This window comes from Equus asinus, chromosome 2 (assembly GCF_041296235.1).
Source record: "Equus asinus isolate D_3611 breed Donkey chromosome 2, EquAss-T2T_v2, whole genome shotgun sequence".
NCBI lineage: Eukaryota > Metazoa > Chordata > Mammalia > Perissodactyla > Equidae > Equus > Equus asinus.
The window spans coordinates 88,541,975-88,560,858 of NC_091791.1; the positions used below are offsets into that span (position 1 = coordinate 88,541,975).

At 53.1% G+C, this 18,884-nt stretch overlaps 1 protein-coding gene across 11 annotated transcripts in view; it reads left to right on the forward strand.

Annotated features, from left to right (window-relative positions):
• The window catches only part of ARHGAP22 (Rho GTPase activating protein 22), a 191,464-nt gene that overhangs the window by 35,303 nt on the left and 137,277 nt on the right, over window positions 1-18,884 (forward strand). Inside the window, exon 2 of one of the 11 annotated variants that reach the window (XM_070493333.1) lies at window positions 15,040-15,210. The exons of 7 other annotated variants lie outside the window; for them this stretch is intronic. Coding sequence is in view for 3 of the 4 variants with exons in the window: in XM_070493329.1 (XP_070349430.1) it covers window positions 5,469-5,542 (74 nt within the window). In the remaining variant the exon portion in view is untranslated. Of the gene's footprint in view, window positions 1-4,896; window positions 5,543-15,039; window positions 15,211-18,884 lie in introns of those variants that run through there. 3 more of the 11 variants (XM_070493329.1, XM_070493319.1, XM_014841542.3) reach the window with 3 other exon arrangements.

The window sequence follows — 18,884 nt, forward strand, 5'->3', positions numbered from 1 at the left end:
ACACTATGTACCCTGGACATCAGCCGCCTAGACGTTTGCTACTGCAGAGTTACAAGCGGGTGTGTGGCAAGTGCCACAGTGGAGGATGGAACAAAAAGTTAGGGAGTCTGAACTGGGTTGGTAGCCCTAAGCCACCCCCGTGCCACAAGGGGTGCAAGACTCAAGAAAACACGCCCGAGGCTACAGGTCAGGACTGAGGGCCTTTCCAGGTGAAGCTTCCCTGTTGTGGTCGGGCCTGGTGTGGCTGGTGGTTTTCCAATGCCCAATCCTGGATTCTGCATCTCTGTCTTCTCACTCTCTGCCCGGGATCCTGGGACACCTAAGACCCAGAAGAGGAGGCGTCCAGAGCTCTACACCCCTCCTGGGGGCCTGGACCACGGATGGAGGAGCATACAATGGACTGCAGTGCGTGGACAAGACCGAAATGAAGAGTCAAGCTAAGTGTCTGGAGGAGGCATTGGGCCACGGGGCAGTGACGGACTTAGGTCTCAGGCAACAGGACTGAAGCCAGGGACAGCGGCCCAGGAGGGAGGCCCTGCCCTCTGGGACAGAGCAGCTGGTGGCACTCAAGCGCCCCATGGTGAAACCAAGGATACGCTCGGAGTACCAGCAAAGTAGGGCCACCAAAGTGGCTGCAAAGTTCACCTGTGATGAATCCCGCACAACTTCATAATTAAAACATCTGAAAAGAATGTTTTAAATTCAGCATCCTGTAAGTCTTGTTTGTAGTTTATATTTAAATTGTGAGTTATAATATTTCGATTATGGGTTAATTTTTAAATGATGGGCTAATTGTGGGTAATAATTATGGACCATTTAAATTTTTCTATATTTAAATTACGAGTGAGGTCTTAATCGGGTCTGGCGGGAGGCATTTTAGAAGGTTCCTGTGGCCTCGTTTGTGAGTGATAAGGGAGCTATTAAAGGTGAGAGCTCTAACCTTGGGGCACTGAGCAGGGAGGTGACACTGGGACAGGGTCTAGAAGGATGTGTTAAAGTCTGGTAGATAAGGGAGGGAAGGTCGCTGCAGTAACAGAGGACCGACTGTGTAATGGCCCTTCCTGTCATGACCATCCGAGATGTTTCCAGGTTGACAGTGGGGGCTCCACTCCACTCAGCCGTGTGGGGAACCAGACGTGAGGGCCTCTGCCATCTTCTGCATGGGACTTCCAAGATGGCCCCAGAAAAGGGCAACAAGCGTGGAGGAGGGCCGGGGGGTGGGGAGGAGTCCTCTGGGCCAGACCTGCAAGTGGCCATATGGCATTGGCTCATAACCAACAGCCAGGACACAGTCACACGGAACCGCAAGGAGGCTGGACCATGGAGAGCATCTGCGTGTCCCCAGGAAGCAAGGAGAACAGGTGTGAGTGGAGAGCTCACATCCTCTGCCCACAGCAGGCAGTCGCGTGACAGGGGCATGCAGAGTGGTACCAGCTAGTCCAGCACACCACTGGGATGGACAGAAGTGACCTGCTAGGGATCTGGAGCATCAGCTGCCTGGCGACAAGGATAGAGCGCACTGTAAGCGGGAAGTCAGGGGACACTGATTCTGGTGACCACTGCGCAGTCATCTCCAACTCAGGGTAGCAGTGTTTCCCTCCTCTGCTTCAGAAACAGCCCGCTCTGTCCACCCTGCAGCTTCTGGAACAGGGAAGCAGGGCTCTGCTACCTATATGACATCTTAGCAAACATTAGAGAAAGGCTCACCTCCTGGTGGCAGATTCCGCTCACCCTGCCAGAACGCATGGCTTTGCCAGCCCAGCCCAAACCCAGCCCCACTGCCCCCTCTACTGGACACCTTTGTGCAGTGCACAGGCCGTACAAGGTACCTTGACTGCATGGAATGGAGCTGTCTCCTGTTGAGGCTTGGGGTGGAGGCCCCTTTCCACTTTCTGACTGGGAGACTGGCAAATGTGCCCCTCTCTGAGAAGGAGCCTCCCTCGGGGTGATAGCAGGCAAAGACGGCCTCCGGTGGCCCCGGGCTCGAGGACATGCAGTCATTTTCTAAAGCAGTGGTTGTCAGCCTGGCCGTACATTGGATCCCGGGAGCAACTTTTACATCTCTGATGACCGGCTGCATGCCAGACCAGCTAAATCGGAGCCGCTGGGGGTAGAACACAGAAATTAGTTTTCCAGGCTCTCCACTGTGCAGCCAAGGTTGAGAACCACTAATGTGAGGCCATTCTGGCTCTGGCCAATGACACTGGTGGGTGACCATTCCCACCAGGAGGCATGTGTTTCAGCAGACGCCTTCTGGAGAGTTCTGTCCTCTCCATCCTCTCTACCCACCCTTCAGTGCGTCACGGTGCCTGGCCCAGAGCAGCCCTTAAAAAAAAGGCTGAAATGACCCAAGGCAGGAGACCAGCGAGGGACACAGGACCACTGCGGGTAGGCGCAGTCAGTGGGAAAGGGGTCACTCTGCTGCAGAGTGAGACCTGGGTCTCCCCTCCTCGGTCTTGGTTTCCCACCGGTAAGTGAGGGGAGTGGGGCTCTTTTTTCAAACAAAAGCCAGCAAGCTCAAGAGATGGCCTTGCCCGGCTCTTGTCCCCACCCCCCGCTCCCTCCCTGCAGTGCCCAAGGTACCTAGAGGACTCCCCCGGTCCTGCACTGCAGGGTTTGTAAACTTCAGGAAGGAGGGGATGCTGAAGTCCCTTCCAACTGGACCCCATGGATCTCTTCATCCAGAGAAGCACTTGGAACGTGGTCTGCAGGCAGAGAGAAGGAAAGCGCTACTTTCCTCCGGCCCCCCCGATTCTCGGGTGCAGAGTTGGGACCAGCTCCTGCCCTCTTCCCAGCTTACTTCTGGGTTGGAGCCCAGAGCCTCTGTGGTTTTGTCCAGTTCCAACGCTGATCCCCCGAAAAGCAGGGGGTAAGCACAGTGACCTAATGTCATGGGGGGTAAACAGCTGCACAAGAAAAACGCCCCGGGCATGGTTTCTTAACCAAAACAAGTGTGACTGGACCCAGACTAGGTCCTCAGGGCATTTTCCTGCCTCTGGCTGGGAGGAAGTGGTCCAGGCTACATTACTCAGAGGGCTTCACGATTGCTCAAGACATTGTCACTGGCCACAGGACCTGGCTCTGTGACCCGGATGTTGACATGAGATTTCCCAGCTCTGTATCCTCCACCTCCTGGGTGGCCGCTGTCCCAGCCTGACCCAGCCTCTACCTGGCCCGAAAGGAAAAGGAGAATGATTCTGTCTTTCGGTGCTGTTGCTTGGATCTGCCCATCAAGTCAATATGCCTCATGGGGTTCCCCGCCTGAGCCCAGCCTGAGGCTTGGGGCAAGGCGTGCAGGAGGGGCATTGGGCCCTCTAAGGGACACAGATGAGAGCCCTGGGGAAGTGCTTAGTGGCTCCTTCTGGTGGTAGAATCAGGACATTTCACAGGGGACTTGCTCAGAATGATCAGGCTCACGTGGCTGAAACACTTGTGGGAAAGGGCATTCCAGAGATAGGGAACTGCTCGTGCAAAGGCACAGAGGCACACCGGAGCAGGGGCTGTGCGTGCAAAGGCAGAGAGGCACACAGGAGCAGGCGCTGTAGGTGCAAAGGCACAGCGGTGCACCAGAGCAGGGGCTGTGCATGCAAAGGCACAGAGGCACACAGGAGCAGGGGCTGTGCTTGCAAACTCACAGAGGTGCACCGGAGCAGGGGCTGTGCATGCAAAGGTACAGAGGCACACCAGAGCAGGGGCTGCACGGGCCTATGGTTGTGTGCAGCATAAGCAAGAGATAGGTCTCAGAGGAAGGCCTGCACAGTACTGTGAAAGGCCTTCAATGTTATATCAAAATACTTCTTCATCCCTTCTGAGGAGTGGCCAAGGGCCAGAATAAGTGACTTGATGCTAAGTAAGACAGCTTTGTCTCTAAGGACAATGCTCTCTCCCGCTTCCTCCTGGCCATTTGAGCGACCACATCCTGGTGACTCTTTTCCTCTCCCACCCTCCCCTACTCTCCAAGGTCCAGACCCTGCCATCTCTAACAGGGACTGCTGCAGTGGGCTCCCCGTGGACCCCAAGCCTCCAGACCCTCTTCCCTCCCAGCTGCTAGAGTTGATTACACATCAATACAATATTTGGGGATCCGTGGACATAGGGGCACCATGAGGATTAGGCAGGGAGCACCGCCATTCGAAGCAGAGAGGTCATTGTTCAACTCTCTCATCTTCCAGCTACTGAGAGGATTGAGTGGTACCCAAGCCTGAAAAACCCGGCCCCGGGCGCAAATGCCTAACAAGGCACATGGGGCTATTCCAGGGGCACCAAGGCTAGCCCTCACCATCAGCAAGTTCACTGAGGGAATTCACTCCAGGACCGGTTCACAGGAGGTGGTTGGGAATTTGGGTATTTAAAGAGACCGCTGCACAGAAAAGCATGAGCTGTAGAGACAGCCCCAAGTTCAGCTCCCGGCCCTGACAGGAGAGTTGGGCGACTCTGGGCAAGTTATTGAACATTTCTGTGCCTTGTTTTCTTCCTCGGAAAAGCCGTGATCCTAGTGCCTGCCTCAGGGAATTTGAGAATTCAATGAGATATTGAACAAAGCACCAACCTCAAGGACACATAGTGGGCGCCTAATCAATGATAGCTATTACTGTGATTGCATTTCTTGGGCAATTTTTAAGATCTTGAGGCTGAAACCCCAAAAGCCCCACTCTCCCCTCTTTAGAATGGTGCTGATGTTAAACAGAAACACGGCAATTAGCAGAAAGATTCACTTCTCAGTGTAGGTTTTGAGGTCCCACCGCTTGCGGCCCCCGGAACTGAGTACTTCACAAGCATCCTTATTCCTGTCACCTTATTCCGGCGGCAGCAAAAGTGAACATCCCTAACAGGCATCTTCCTGCTGGTCGGGTCCCCCGAGGAGCTGAAGGCTGCAGGCTGCAGGCTCCTTCTAACACACACCTGTCTTTCCACGGTTGGAACGGTGCGCTCCGAAACCGCCCCCGGGGCCCTCTGGGCAGGAAGCATCAGGCAGAGCGGGTCCCATTGGAGGGGCCTAGAGGGGTCCTCGGCCACCCTCCCGCCAAGAGCGCTCTCCCCCGGGCCTTGCGGGGTGTGCGTCTCCTGCGGGCTCTCGTGCTCTCGGGCTGGCGGCGCGCTCCCCGACCGAGGGCGGACCGGCTCCCGGGCCCATGAGCGCGCCCCGCCCTCCGCCGGCCGCCGGATCGGGGATGGACAGTGCCGCGCGCTCCCGGGCGCGCTGGAGGGACCGCGGGGCCGCCCCGCCCGGGCCCAGGGATTGATCAGCAGCGGTTCCTGAGCCTCCTAATGGTTCGCTTGGATGGGAATTCGTTCTGGGATGGATAAATAATGCATTGAGGATTGCGTAGTCCAAGGCAAGCCGTCGGTCCGGAGCCAGGAGAGGGAGCCCACGGAGCCTTGCCGGTGACACCAGCGACCATGGGGGCGCGAGCGGGGCGTGAGGGGCAACGGAGCCAGAGGAAGAGAAAAGGGAAGTGGACGACAGCATGATCTGCCCAGCGACTCTGGCCGGGCGGCGGCTGGAACATGCTGAGCCCAAAGATCAGGCAGGCCAGGAGGGGTAAGTCCAACTCCCCGGGGCGGATCGTGTGCTTCTCCTGGCTACGGGACGTGTGGGGACACTTAGCCGGCTGCCACGCTGCGGGACAGAGGGAGCCGGTGTTCTGGAGGCAGCCTGGTGAGCGACGTCCCTTTCGCTGAGGCTCCTCCGGAGTCGGTGGGGGTCAGACCTGAGACTGCAAAAGGGCGATGGCTGGCTTAGTGGCCCAGTGGGTTGGCAGGCTTCACCCTGTATTCCATGTTCTACAGAGTCCCTGGGTTGCTCAGAGTGACCCGATGACAACTTTGGGGAAACTTTGTTCTTTTAGTAAAAGAGAAACGCTCAAAATTTGCCCCAGCAGGCTAGACAAAGTGGCGGTCACTAGAAGGGCAATGCCCTGGCTTATCAGACAGCGGGGTCCGCGTGAGGATCCTGTTCCAGCCTCCCGGGAGGCTGCTCAGCAGAGCCTGCAGGAGCTGCCACAGCTGGGCTGCAGGAAGCATTTCCTCAGGCGGGCTGGAGGCAGCCAGGCGCTCCTGGGAAGCTGCGGGGGAGCAGATCCAGAGATAAGAGATGGGAGTTGGGAGAGCCTTAAAGGGGTGATCCTGCAGCACTGGGCTAGCACCCCAGCCACCCTGTGTCCCTGTAGACTGGCCCCGAGACTCAGGACATGCCCCGGGGCGAGGGACAGCATTCCCCTGGACAGCAACTTCTTGGCCAGGGCAAGTATCATTTTAGACAACATCTATCTTTTAAGAAAATAGAAGGGGTCTCTTCAGACAGCCGGTGTTTGTGGAGCTGAACTTCCCTTGTGAGCGCTGAGCCTGGGGACGCTGGTTTGGTGGTGGGTGGAGCATCTGCTGGAGAGCTTGGAAATAGTGTGAGTCTCGCCCAGTGTGTGTGGCAGGGACCCTCCAGCCTCCTGTGGACTCACAGGCAGCACATCCATCTCGTTAGTGCTCCTCAGGCACTTGGATCACTTTCCCAGGGGGCCAGCCCTCTGGAGTGTGGTCAGAGCCGTCAGGACCCCTCTGTGGGGTGCTCCGGATAGACTGAAAAGTGGGCAGAGGAAGGCTGTGCCTGGCTCTGCTGAGGGATGGGGTGCAATCTGGTGACCACTCAGGCCAGACCCTTAGAGAGAGCCTGGGTCTGCCCTCCCAGTCCTGTGTAACGTGCCAACCACTGGCCTCACGTGGCTGTTGAGCACTTGACGTGTGGCTAGTCCAAACTGAGCAAAAGGCACACTAGATTCTGACCGGGCACACACACAGGTGATGACATGGCAGGAAAAAAAAAAAGAATGTCAAATATCTCATTAATAATTATTTTATATTGATTACATGCTAAAATGACAATATTTTGGAGATACTGGGTTAAATAAAATATATTCTTAAAATTAATTTCACCTGTTTTTTTCTTTCACTCTCTTTTAATGCAGCTACTAGAACATTCATAATTACGTATGTGGCTCACATTATATTTCTCTCAGACGGTGCTGGCCTAGCATGACCAGTGCGTCAGCAAGGGGGCTCTCAGGAAGGCCGCCTTTGAAATCCCAAACTTCTTGCAAACAGATGTTCTAGATCGGTGGTTCTCAAGCAGGAGCCGTTTTGCCCCCCAGGGGACATCTGGCATTGTCTGGAGACATTTTTGGTTGTTCCCGCCGAGGGGCGCTACTGGCATCTAGTGTGTAGAGGCCCGGGATGCTTCCAGACATCCCACAATTCAGAGGACAGCCCCACAACCAAGAATTATCTGGCCCCAGATGTCAGTAGTGCTGTACAGCGGAAAGCCTCTAGTAGATGATATTATCTGGTAAGATGTGTTAAAAGTTGAGGTTTATGGTGCTATTCATCAGATATTAAAAAGATAATCACTTACCCACAAAAATGTATGATCATAAACCATGACAAGAAGCATTCTAAGAGCATACACTGCAAATGAAGGGTCCAGGGGAGTGAGTGGTGCTTGAGCTGTAAGCTGAAGAATGGCGGGAGCTATCTAGACAAAGGGATGGTCTTGGGGGGAGGCCGATTCCAGGCAGGGAACAGCCTGGGCAGGTGCCATGGGAGGGGAGGGGTGCGCAGGGCCAGGAGGCTGGAGCTGGGGGCAGCAAGGGGCAGCGGGCACGGCTGGAGACCCGGGCAGGAATTGGATCATGCAGGGTCAGGCTCGCAGCTGGTTAAGGAATAACTCTCCCTAGGGACAATTCTGCAGCAACACAGACCAAAATTATATACCCGTGCCTTAAAGAAATGGGGCTCTTGTCCAGACTGCTCCAGACTGGCCATATTCGGGAAACACTTCTAGACTACGCCACTATGTAAATGCACTGGGCCGCATGAAAAAAGCTGGGATCACTTTCTGGGATCGTTAATAAAATCAGCCTCAGTCAGCCGGCTCAGAAGCCTCTGGGGTCCAGCCAAAAGGCTGCTCTGCAGATCGGGGCTTCCCAGAGATCCTTCCCTGGTCATGTTGGCTGTTAGCTTCCTGGAAGGTCCCCATCCAGCCTGAGCGAGCGGCCAAAGGCTGCTGTCACATCCTCATGTCTGCTTCCCAGGGAGGGGGAGGTGCCAGGATGGAGACCCTCCCAGGGAAAACCCAACTGTCACTCGCCTGCAGATAGAGCTAACTTTAGTCAACTGTCGTGTCCTGGCTGAGCTCAACTTCCAAGAAGTAGTTAGAGGCGGATGCTGTCAACACACACACACACACACACACACGCACACGCACACGCACACATGGACACACACGAACGCACATGCACGCGTGCACACACACACACAGGAGGACGATAATACTTCAAAAGAGTAGAGAGGCATCCAAACCAGCTTGAGACGGCTCAAAATGGGCCAATAAATTCAAACAATGTGCTTGGTTTTAAGTGCATCACACACTTCCAACTGATTTCAGGAAAGTGGGCCACGTTGGTTCGAACCAGCACCTGTTAGTTCAGCCGGCTCAAACTGGTCACTGATTCTGTGATTCTAGCTTGCTCTTGCCTCCCTAGGACCAGTTTAGACCCATCCCAGCTCACAGCCTGTGGAAGCCGGGCCAGGCCATTTGGAACCAGGTGTGGCTGGCCCTGCCCTACTGAGCTCCCCAGGGCCCCCTCCAGGGAGCCTTTCCTGACGCCATGCCCCTGCGAGCTCTCCCCTCCCTGAGCCCCATGGCCATATTCCCAGAGCGGGAATGGATGAGACGGCTCACACCCCTGCTGGTTTTCCCAGAAGAAAAATAGGATAAATTCACTAAAACTCTGTGAATCTATTACATATACAGTGGAGCGAGGCACAAGCCTCTGTGCTCTGTGACGCTTTAAAAATTGCAATTGGTTTTTCGAGATAGTAAGTGAAAACATAAGATAGGTGTACTTTCTCCTGGGTGCGACCTGGATAGAGTTCCAGGGTGAGGACAGGCAGCGGAGCCCAGGGCCATACCCTGGTGCCGCCACCACGTTCTGCCGGTGCTGTGCCCTCCACGCCTCTTCTGCTCACGCCGCCCCTGGGGCATCTGGTTAGAACTGAGTGCGGTTCATCTCCGTCTCTCCAGGCCGTAGTTAGAACGGAGCCCCAAATACTTCACCCTGATGGGGTTCCAGCTGGTTGGGATTGCTCCCCTTTCTGAAATCCCGCTGTCACAGGGCTTGTTTCTTCAAAGATTTGTTTATTCCTCCAGTCTTACTGGAGGTCTCCTCTGTGCCGTTAGCACTGCCCGGCATGAAGGTTTATTGCCCTGGCCTTGTCCTGGTCCACAAGGGTGAGGTATTGGGGCCGCCCTTTTGTTTTACCTCCAAAGAGCTCTTGACTCTGCTGTTTTACTCAGCTTCGTGTCCTCATCCTCCTGCAGCCATTACCATCTCTAACCTAGACCATGGCAATAATGCTCTGTCCCCACCACCACTCCCATCCGCTCTCCACTCCAAAATCAGAGCCATCTTTTCAAATGTGAATCCAGCCGTTCACCTGCCTCCAGCCTCCTCCTCCAGCCCCAACTTGGAATCCTTCAGTGGCTTTCCCATTGCTCTTTGGGTTAAAAGCTAAAGCCCTTACCGTGGTCCACAAGGGCCCCCTCACCATCCAGCCACTGCCAAGCCTCCAGCCTCCTCCCACTCTCCAAGCTCCCGGCACACTGGCCTTCTTCCTGCTCCTCTGCTGTCCCATGGGCTCCTACCACAGGGCCTTAGCACACCCGTTTCCCTGCCTGGAATGCCTCTTTCTCTCTCTCTCTCTGTCTCACACACACACACATACACACACACACACGCACACACACACGCATACTCCTTAACTCCTACTCACCCTCCAGCTATCAGCTCAGGTGTCACCAGTGGGGAAGTCCTCCCACACACCCCAGGGTAAGCTGGGCCCTCTGCTGCAGGCTCTCCTTTTCTTAGCAGCATTTACCTTGGATTAACTATAGCTGTACCCTCCAGAGTGGGATTATCTGGTGAATATCTGTCACTCCACTGGATTGGGAGCTCCAGGAGGGCAGGGACCATTTCTGGTTTTTAATATCATTATACTTCAAGGACGGGCACCTGGTGGGCACTCAGTATGCATATGTTGAATGAATGAATGATGAATGAATGAATGGATAGTGGGGAAAGTGTTGGCCTGGAAGGCTGAAGTACTGCCTCTGCCCTAACTGGTCAGGGTCCTTAGGAAAGTCGGCCCCTCCCTTGACTGACTTACATGTTGCACGTATTTTCCCAATTGGTTACTTGCCTTTTGCTTTTATATTAGGGGTTTTTTCCCCAGATGTGCAATAAGTTTTTAATTTTTATGTTGTCAATCTATCAGTATTTTCCTTTAGAATTTCTGCCTCTGTTTAGAATACATATTTCAAAATAAAATGGCTATTGCCGTGAAGGAGGCTCCCTCTTTTCGAGGCGATCGTTAGCCCGATGGGCGAAGCTGCAGCAGCTTTGGCTGTCTCTCTCAGCGCGAGGATCCGTGTCTCGGGAGCCTTGATGAATGTGCAGAGCCTGCTCAGTACTTCGAGGATGGAGAGAGAAAGCTCTCCGAGTGAGATGAAGTGCTTTCAGTGGCTTTATCGCTCTTGATTTCCCCACGAGAAAGTAAGCCAACATTTCTTGAGTGCCCTCCGTGCTCAGGTATTCCCACTATGCTTATTTAATTCTCATAACTCCACTACGACAAGGCGTCGGCATTTGCGTTTTAACAGACGTGCGTGGAGAATCATGGGGGCCCTGCCAACAAGTGGTGGGATTCATATCCATGTCTGTCCGACGCTGAGGCCTCTGACCTCTCTCCCTCACCCAGCGCGGGGATTCAAACTATCCAAAGAGCACTGCCGGCGGCCGGCCGTGCAAGCCTCCAAGGCAGCTATTGATTCTTTGCTAATAAGATGCAGTGATGTTTTTAAGGAGACTAGATTTAGACAACTGTTGGAATACTTAAGGTTGAATTATTAACATGTAGTAGAAAACTAAGCAAATGAGAAAACGAGGCAATTATAAACTCCAAGGAAAGCAAAAAGTGATGCGTAGCTCAACGGGAACCAGCAATGATACTAGCAATGCAAATTATGAATATTGATCAACCAAAGCTACAGTATAACTATATTGGGAGGATGGGGCAGGGGCTCATGTGTGGTAGGGATGGTGGAGTAAAAGAAAATACTCATCTTTCATAGTGAGAAATCAACAGACAAAAGGGAAAAATCAGGAAGTAATTTGGCATAAAAAACAGGCACACAGATCAATGAAACAGAATAGAGACAAGCCCAGAAATTAACCCGTGCATATATGGTCACTTAAACGACAACAAAGGAACCAAGAATACACGATGGGTAAAGGACAGTCTCTTCAATAAATGAGGTTGGGAAACTGGACAGCCACCTGCCGAAGAATGAAACGGGACCCGTATTTTATACCCTACACAAAAATTAACTCAAAATGGATTGAAGACTTGAAACCATAAAACTTCTAGAAAAAAATGTAGAGTGTAAGCTCCTTGACTTTGGTCTTGATGATGACTTTTGGATCTGACACCAAAAGCAAAAGTAACCAAAGCAAAAATAAACAAGTGAAAGGACATCAAACTAAAAAGCTTCTGCGTGGCAAAGGAAACCATCAACAAAATGGAAAAGCAACCTACCGAATTGGAGAGAATAATTGCAAATCGTATATCTGATAAGGGGTTACTAATCAAAATATATAAAGAACTCACATAACTTAATAGCCAAAAAAAAAATGTGATTTAAAAATGGGCAGAGGAACTGAATAGACGTTTTTCCAAGGAGGACATACGGATGGCCAACAGGTCCCTGAAAAGGTGCTCAACATCACTCATCATCAAGAAATGTGAAACAAAATCACGATGAGATACTCCTCACACCTGTTAGAATGACTACGTCAAAAAGGCGAGAGATAACAGGCATTGGCGAGGATGTGGAACAAAGGGAATCCTTGTACCCTGTTGGTTGGAATGTAAATTGGTGCAGCCACTATAGAAACCAGTATGGAGCTTCCACAAAAAATTAAAAACAGAACTACCATATGATTCAGCCATCTCATTTCTGGGTCTGTATCCAAAGGAGATGAAGATAGGAAATCCAAGAGATGCACCCCTGTGTTCGTTGCAGCATTATTCACAATAGCCAAGATATGGAAACTACCTAGTGTCCATCAATGGGATGAATGGGTAAGGAAGATGTGAGATATATATATATATAGTGGAATATTGTTCAGCCGTAAGGAAGAAGGGAATCCTGCCATTTTTGACAACGTGGATGGAACTTGAGGGCGTTATGCTAAGTGAAATAAGCCAGACAGAGAAAGATAAATATTGCATATTATCACTTATATGTGGAATCTGGAAAAAAAATTTAAATTGGTAAGAGGGTACAAGATTTGAACTATAAGATGCGTAAGGTCTGAGGATGTAATGTAAAACATGGTGACCATAGTTGATAACATTGTGTTGTATAATTGAAATTTGCTAAGAAAGTAGAAGTTAAGTGTTCTCATCAAAAAAAAAAAAAAGGCAAATATGTGAGGTGATGGATGTGTTAATTAACTAGATGGGGGGAAACAAGGGTTCAAAAGAAGTGGTAATAAATAAATACTATTTAGAAATACAGAGGTAAATACCAAAGGAACCAACTGGAAAGGCTGACAGTGGCTGCCTCTGGGGGGTGGGGAATGGAGGGGCTGGAAGGACCCGAGACTGCTGGGTTTCACCCCAGGGCGCACAGGACCACCTGAGATGTGGTTGAGGAGTGACAGCCTGGAGGTCACCTGACCTCATACCAGGTCCAACCGGAGGATTGGTCAGAGGGAAGTTTCTGCTCTTCAGGGGTGACTGAGGGGGTCGCAGGCCTCTGACAGCTTGGTTCTGAACGGTGTGGGCTTGCAGGATATGCCCGTGGTGACTGCATGCTGCCTTCTGCGCAGGCTTCTCGGGTGCTCTGAGGGCTCCCTAAGACAGACCACCTCCAGGGCCTGAGAGTGGGGCAGCAAAGGGACAGTACCTCATCAGGTGATGGGGCATCTGTCTCGCCTGAGACTCAGGGAGAGGATGAAGCGCTAGCAGAGGGGTGAGTGAGGTGTGCCACGGAGGCGGTATATAAGGGCAGTTCTGGGAGGGTGCAACTAGCATCTGGGCCGGAGCTCAGCCAGGCCCTGGAGACCTCCTAGACAGGAGCCTGCGGTGGAGAAGGAGGGTCACGGGAGACTCCCCCAGAGACCTCCTTATTCCGGGCCAGGCCCTGGCACCGCTGCTCAGACCTGGTACCTTCCCGAGGGCTGTGGTGCCCAAGCCTGGACATCCTCCACCACTGGCCGGGCCTCTACCCCACACGGAGGATGGAGCTCGCTCCTATCTGTCCCTTCCAGAAGTTTGCTCAGAACCGAAATGGAGCTGCAGAGGCCCTTAGATCAACAAAAGTTCTAGGACAATTCCAGGGACCTGATTAGAGGGAATAAAAACCCCCGATTTGGGATCTTTGAGCAACAGTGACCTCAAAGTACATTGCGGCCTGATTTTTGGAATACTGTTTATTCTAGGATTTTCACTGTTCATTTCTAATATTTTTTTCCTCGTTTGTTTAATCGAGGCGTAATGTGCGTCCAGTAAAATGGACACATCGTAAGCGTCCAGCTCAACGTCCACGACCCAGATCAAGGTGTGGAGCATTTCCTTTACCCCCAGGAAGTTTTCTTCTGTCTCTCGCCAGTCCCTCCTCACAACCAGACTGACTCTCTTCTAATTTCTATCACCGTTGAGTGGTTTTCCCTGTTCTTAAATTTCACGTAAATGGAACATAGGGTATGGCTCTGGTTACTAACACATTGAAGGCACAGGTGGTCCTTCCACCGGCTTCTTTAGGGAAGGAAGGAAAGAGAGGAAGTACCTGCGGACTGCCTAGGATGTGTCTTATACTGACCCTATGAGTCAACGGAGAAATGGAGGCAGAATCATTTAAGTGAGGTGCTCGAAATCACACCACTAATAGGATCAGAAGCAGCTTAAACATAAGATTCTGAGAGCCAAGAAACTCTCCTCCCCAAATGTAGCCCCCCGTCCCGAGCCTAGGGGAGGCCAGATGGTGTCACTGAGCAGCTGAGGCCCCAGCAATGCGAGGATGTCCGAGCCCCCGCGAGCACCTGTTCCCGTGGGCAGGTGTTCACAATGCTATCGCCAGGGGCAGGGGTGAAAACAGACGGTGGGGTCATGCTGCCTGCTCTGTCCTGGCCCATCTCAGATTTGCTCAGCTGGAAGGCAGCCTGGCCAAGCAGCAGACTAGTGGGAGAGGGGTGGGAGGCGGGATTAGGCAGGACGAGGAGGATGGGCATGCTGCGGAGGTGCCCTCGCGAGTGGGTGCCAGCAGCGCTGGCCTTGGGCGCAGAGGAGTGTGGTGGGCTCAGGCAGGCCTGGCCCCAGCCACCTGGTGAGGCTGAGGAATCCCAGCTTTCCCTGGCATTTTATTTCAACTTGCCGTGTTTCTGATAAAATTAGCCAGCTCAAATAGTGTAGACTCCGATACCCTCAGCTCCATGCTTGCATTAGGAATCAGGTACACGTGTAATCGCTCACACACAGACCAAATGGTTAATAACAACCAGAGCGCCTGTCTATTGGACTGATGTAACCGTGCTGCCGAACCAGCACAACTCATGAAGAAACAGCTTTATTCGTGCCCTCCGCTGTCCCGCGGGGGCCAGGCCTTCCCCGCCCCTGCGTGGCCAGACCCCGTGACAACTCTGAGCACTCCTGGATAATGAAATGCCCTAAAGTCGCTTTCATTTGCAAATGCAAGACCAGTTCTGTATTTCCACGTCCGTCCCAGGGCTGCATGACCGATTGTCACCCACCCCTTTGGGAGCACGCTTCTTGGTCTGGGCCTTGAATGAGAAAGTTGCATCTCTCTTGTCTTGGCGCCCTGTCAGAGCTTGCATCTTAATGTCCTGTTAGACCTACCATGTGTGTAATCTCCTTTAATCCTCAGAAGACCCCTACTGAGAGAGAGACCCCTGTTGCCCTATTTTTCAGATGAGGAAACTGAGTCCCAGAGAGATTAAAGAACTTGCCAGCCAGGAAGGGTACCCAGCCAGGAGCAGCAGCGCTGAGATTCGAAACCCGAAGGCCCTTGAACACCACGGTGTGCTCCCTTATTTACGCACCAGGCCCTATCCGGGCAGCAGTAGAGGAGAGCCGTGCCAGGTGGGGAAAGCCACATGTGTCAAGACCCAGAGGCACATGCGCTGGGCAGGCTGTGAGCCCCTGGGTGGGCCTGTGATGCAGGACGTCAGTGGGGGGACAAGGAGATGTGGCCAGGGGAATAGACCCATCCCACATGCAGGTAGGGCTTTAAACAGGGGAGTGACATGGCTGGACAGAGCATTAGACAATGATGCTGGCTGCAGTGGGGGCAGTGGCTCTGCGGGGAAGTGACCCTGAGGGCGGATGTCCAGTTAATGCTGTGGGAGGCATGGTGTTTCCCATCTGCCGTCTGCACGGTCATTGTCAGAGCCCATCTTCAGAGAGCACTCAGCTGCTGCAAGCCAGGTTCCTGGGCTTCTGGACCCTGCCAAGCCCCTAGACTGCCAGTGTGTCTGTTGCTGCGTGAGGCCCACATGCCAGAAGGTGATGGTGGCAGTTTGTGTCCTGGAGAGATGCTCTGTGAGCCCTCCGTCCTCCCTCCCGGAGGCTGCCTTGGGATCCCCCCACAGACAGCCGCAGACCTGCCTCTGCCTCTGCCGAAATCATCAACAGCCTCAATGATTACTTAGCCAAAGGTGAAGAAAGTATTGATCTAAGCTGATGGCTCGTGGGCAAGCAGAAAATGAAATTTAAATCGATATTGAATTGCATCGACTCCACCGATCCCAGGCTCCTGGCGAATGGCCCACTGATGTGAACAAGAGTGGAGGCAGCTGGGGACAAGGTCCAGAGATGGGAGAGATGCTTCCAAGGGGCTCAGCCCGGGGCAAGAAGAAGCCGTATGCACCATGGACCACTCAGCGCTTCTCCAGTTCCAAAGCACATTCAAAACGCCATTCATTCCATCCTCACCACAATCTAGGAAGCGAGCAGGATTTATAGTTTGCTCCCATTTTATAGATGGAAACCTGGGGCTCCAAGAGGCTAAAGGGCCTCGGGCCTTCAAATGCTATGCCCCTTCCGTGACCTCACGCAGCCTCTCTGCACCCACCGCCAAACCAGGAAACGAAGGAGAACGGTGCTTCTGTGTTTCGATTCTCCTGCTCGACACTTCTCTGATCCCAGGACTGGAGTCAGTGATCTCCGGCCCTTTAACCTTGTCCTCTTGTAGAATACAGGCTGTGGGTAGGAGAAATCCTGTTGGCAGATTTCTTCCAAACCAAGAAGGTAGTTTACAGAGGCACAAGGTCTCACGGGTTTGGTCTTTCCCGTCTTCCTTGAACTCGAGGCTTCCTGTCTCGTGTTCGTTCATTCATGCAGCAAGCATTCACTGACGGGGTCTGTACTACAGTCTAGGGACCCAGCACGAGGAGGGCACCTTCCCTCGTCGTGAGAAGCTGGCAGATCAATACAGCCTAGAGGGGTATGTGTCCTGCCAGAGGTGCGTGCCAGCTACTGGGTGGTGTAACGGATGGAAAGGACCCCTCTGCTCAGCGGACCTCCTCAAGGAGGCTTCACACAGCAGCAGACAGTGGCCCTGGAGCTTCAGGAGTGAGCCAGGGCTCCTCAGGCTGACCAGCCCAGAGGGTCAGGGTATGGCACAGAATGGCCTGTGTGGGGACCGGTTGTTGGTTTGCAAGGAGTGAGGTGTGTAGCATGAGCGGGAGGTGAAGCTGGAGCCCTGGCTGCACACTGGCTGGCAGAGGCCTCTTGTCGTCTCGACTTCATACCCATGTCAACAAGGGCCAAAGTGTCTCCACCTCTTCAAAGGGGGCACAGCCTCTTCAAAGGGGGTGCTGCAAGAGGGACCCCAGCGAGGGGTGATGGGTGGAGGTCCAGCCTGTGGATGGGGGTTAGAGGAGGTCCATCAGGCTTGTCTTTCTCAGAGGTAGCGGTTTTTCATTAGCCTTGTGGGGGAGGGGTGGGGATGGTCTATTTTAGGGCAGGGCCACAGATCTTGTGTGAGTCAGGGCTAAGAGCCTGGGAGCCAAACTTCCCCAATTTGACCCCTGCTCTCTCGCCCTGCACGTCTTCCTGTTCCCCCTGCTAAGCACACCTCTTCTCCCCCTAGCCTTGCATACTGTAGGAGAGGAAAAACTTTTCCTCTACCCTCTTAAGTTCTAGGCCTGGGGCATGCTAATTAAAGTGATAAAAGATAGATTAACAGGAGGAAAGGCATGTGAATTTTATGGAGAGTTTTACCTGTGTGTGAGAGGGGCCCTTCACAGAAAAGCGGTGAAAGCCCAAAGAGGCAGCTACATGGAGGGACAGTAAACTGTGGGAAGGTGGCTAGGAAATGTGTGGTAGATAAAGGTGGTGTGATAAGATTTGTTATGCAGACTCCAGTCACCCTTCCTCTTCCTGGTCCAGGAGTGGGATGCCCTTCCCAGGGGAAATTGATGCCCTGCTTTCAGGCAGAAACAGGAAGGAAGAGAACTCCTCTGTGTTTGCTGTTTCTCAATCGACTTCAGTTCAAAATGATCAATGTGCCAAAGTGGCATAGTGTGGGGTGGCAGAACCTGACCCCTCTGATGGCTCACCCCATCCTTTCATCCAGTCTCAGCCTCGCCACTGGCCTCCCAGCCTCCCATCCTGACTCCCTCACCACTGCCTCGCGCTCCCGTTTCCCCTCATCCGTGCCTCAGTGCAGTGAGACTTGCATGTGGGGGTCCCCGTCCCCTTTACCTCTGCCAAGGCAGGCACGGGCTTTCATCTGCACACCCCAGGGCCAGCAAAGGGTGGACATGCAGGAGGCCCCATCAACTCCATGAGCGGCTGAGTGAACCTAGATCCAGCTGAATCTGGGGTGTACATTGCATGGACGTTCAGGTCAGGCAGTTTGGGGGTCGGCCTGCCTCCTGCACCCCATCCTGAAGACCAGCACTGGCTGAGCCAGGAGGCAGACCCGGGAAGAGCCAATAAAAATAACTCTGAAGGATGTGATCCTTTATATTGATGTTTTTAAATCGCTAAAATAATCATTTGGAAAAAAAATCCCAACGGTCTAGACTCCCTCTGTGCTATTTTCAAATCAGTGCTTTTCACTGAGAGGGGAGAGGACCGTGTCTCCTGTTGTCTTTCGTCCTCCAGGCCCTGAAATGGGACCCATTAGGAAGGCCTGCCTGGTTCTGTAGAAAACCTCAGCTGGGGGACCTAGCAAAGAACAGAGGCCCAAATGGAGCCCAGGAAGAAGCTAAGTAACAAGTCAAAAAAAATAAATAAACAAAGGTAGGGGCACTCAGGAAGCATCACGCAATAAATCATCCAAGGCCGGTGTGGTATTCCCAGGACAGCAGGGGAACCTGCCGGGGCCCGCTCGCCCTTGGCTGCAAATCGCATTAACTTTATGAAACCATCTTGTCCAGCCCCTGCAGAGTGCCCCTTCCATTACCTCACCTCCCTCTTCCCCATCCATCTTTTGGCCTCAATCCTTTAAATCATTCAGCTCCAAGAGCCATCTTGCTATTTCCCCAGCCCGGCTTTAAGATCCCATTGACTTTTATAAATCAATTGGGTTTTAGTCATGCACAGCCAGACCTCCACGCTCTGGGGCTGCACTTACAGAGCTGCAGATGGAAGAAGACCCCTGGCCCGCTGCGGGGGGCCTAACCCCAGTGAGCGAGCGCCCTGGAGAGCCAGATGCCCCAGCAGCGGCCCCAGGCCAATGCTGCCACGAGCCTGGTCAAAAGGCCCTAAAAACCATCAGGTGCGTTAGGTGGGCTTCTCCTACACAG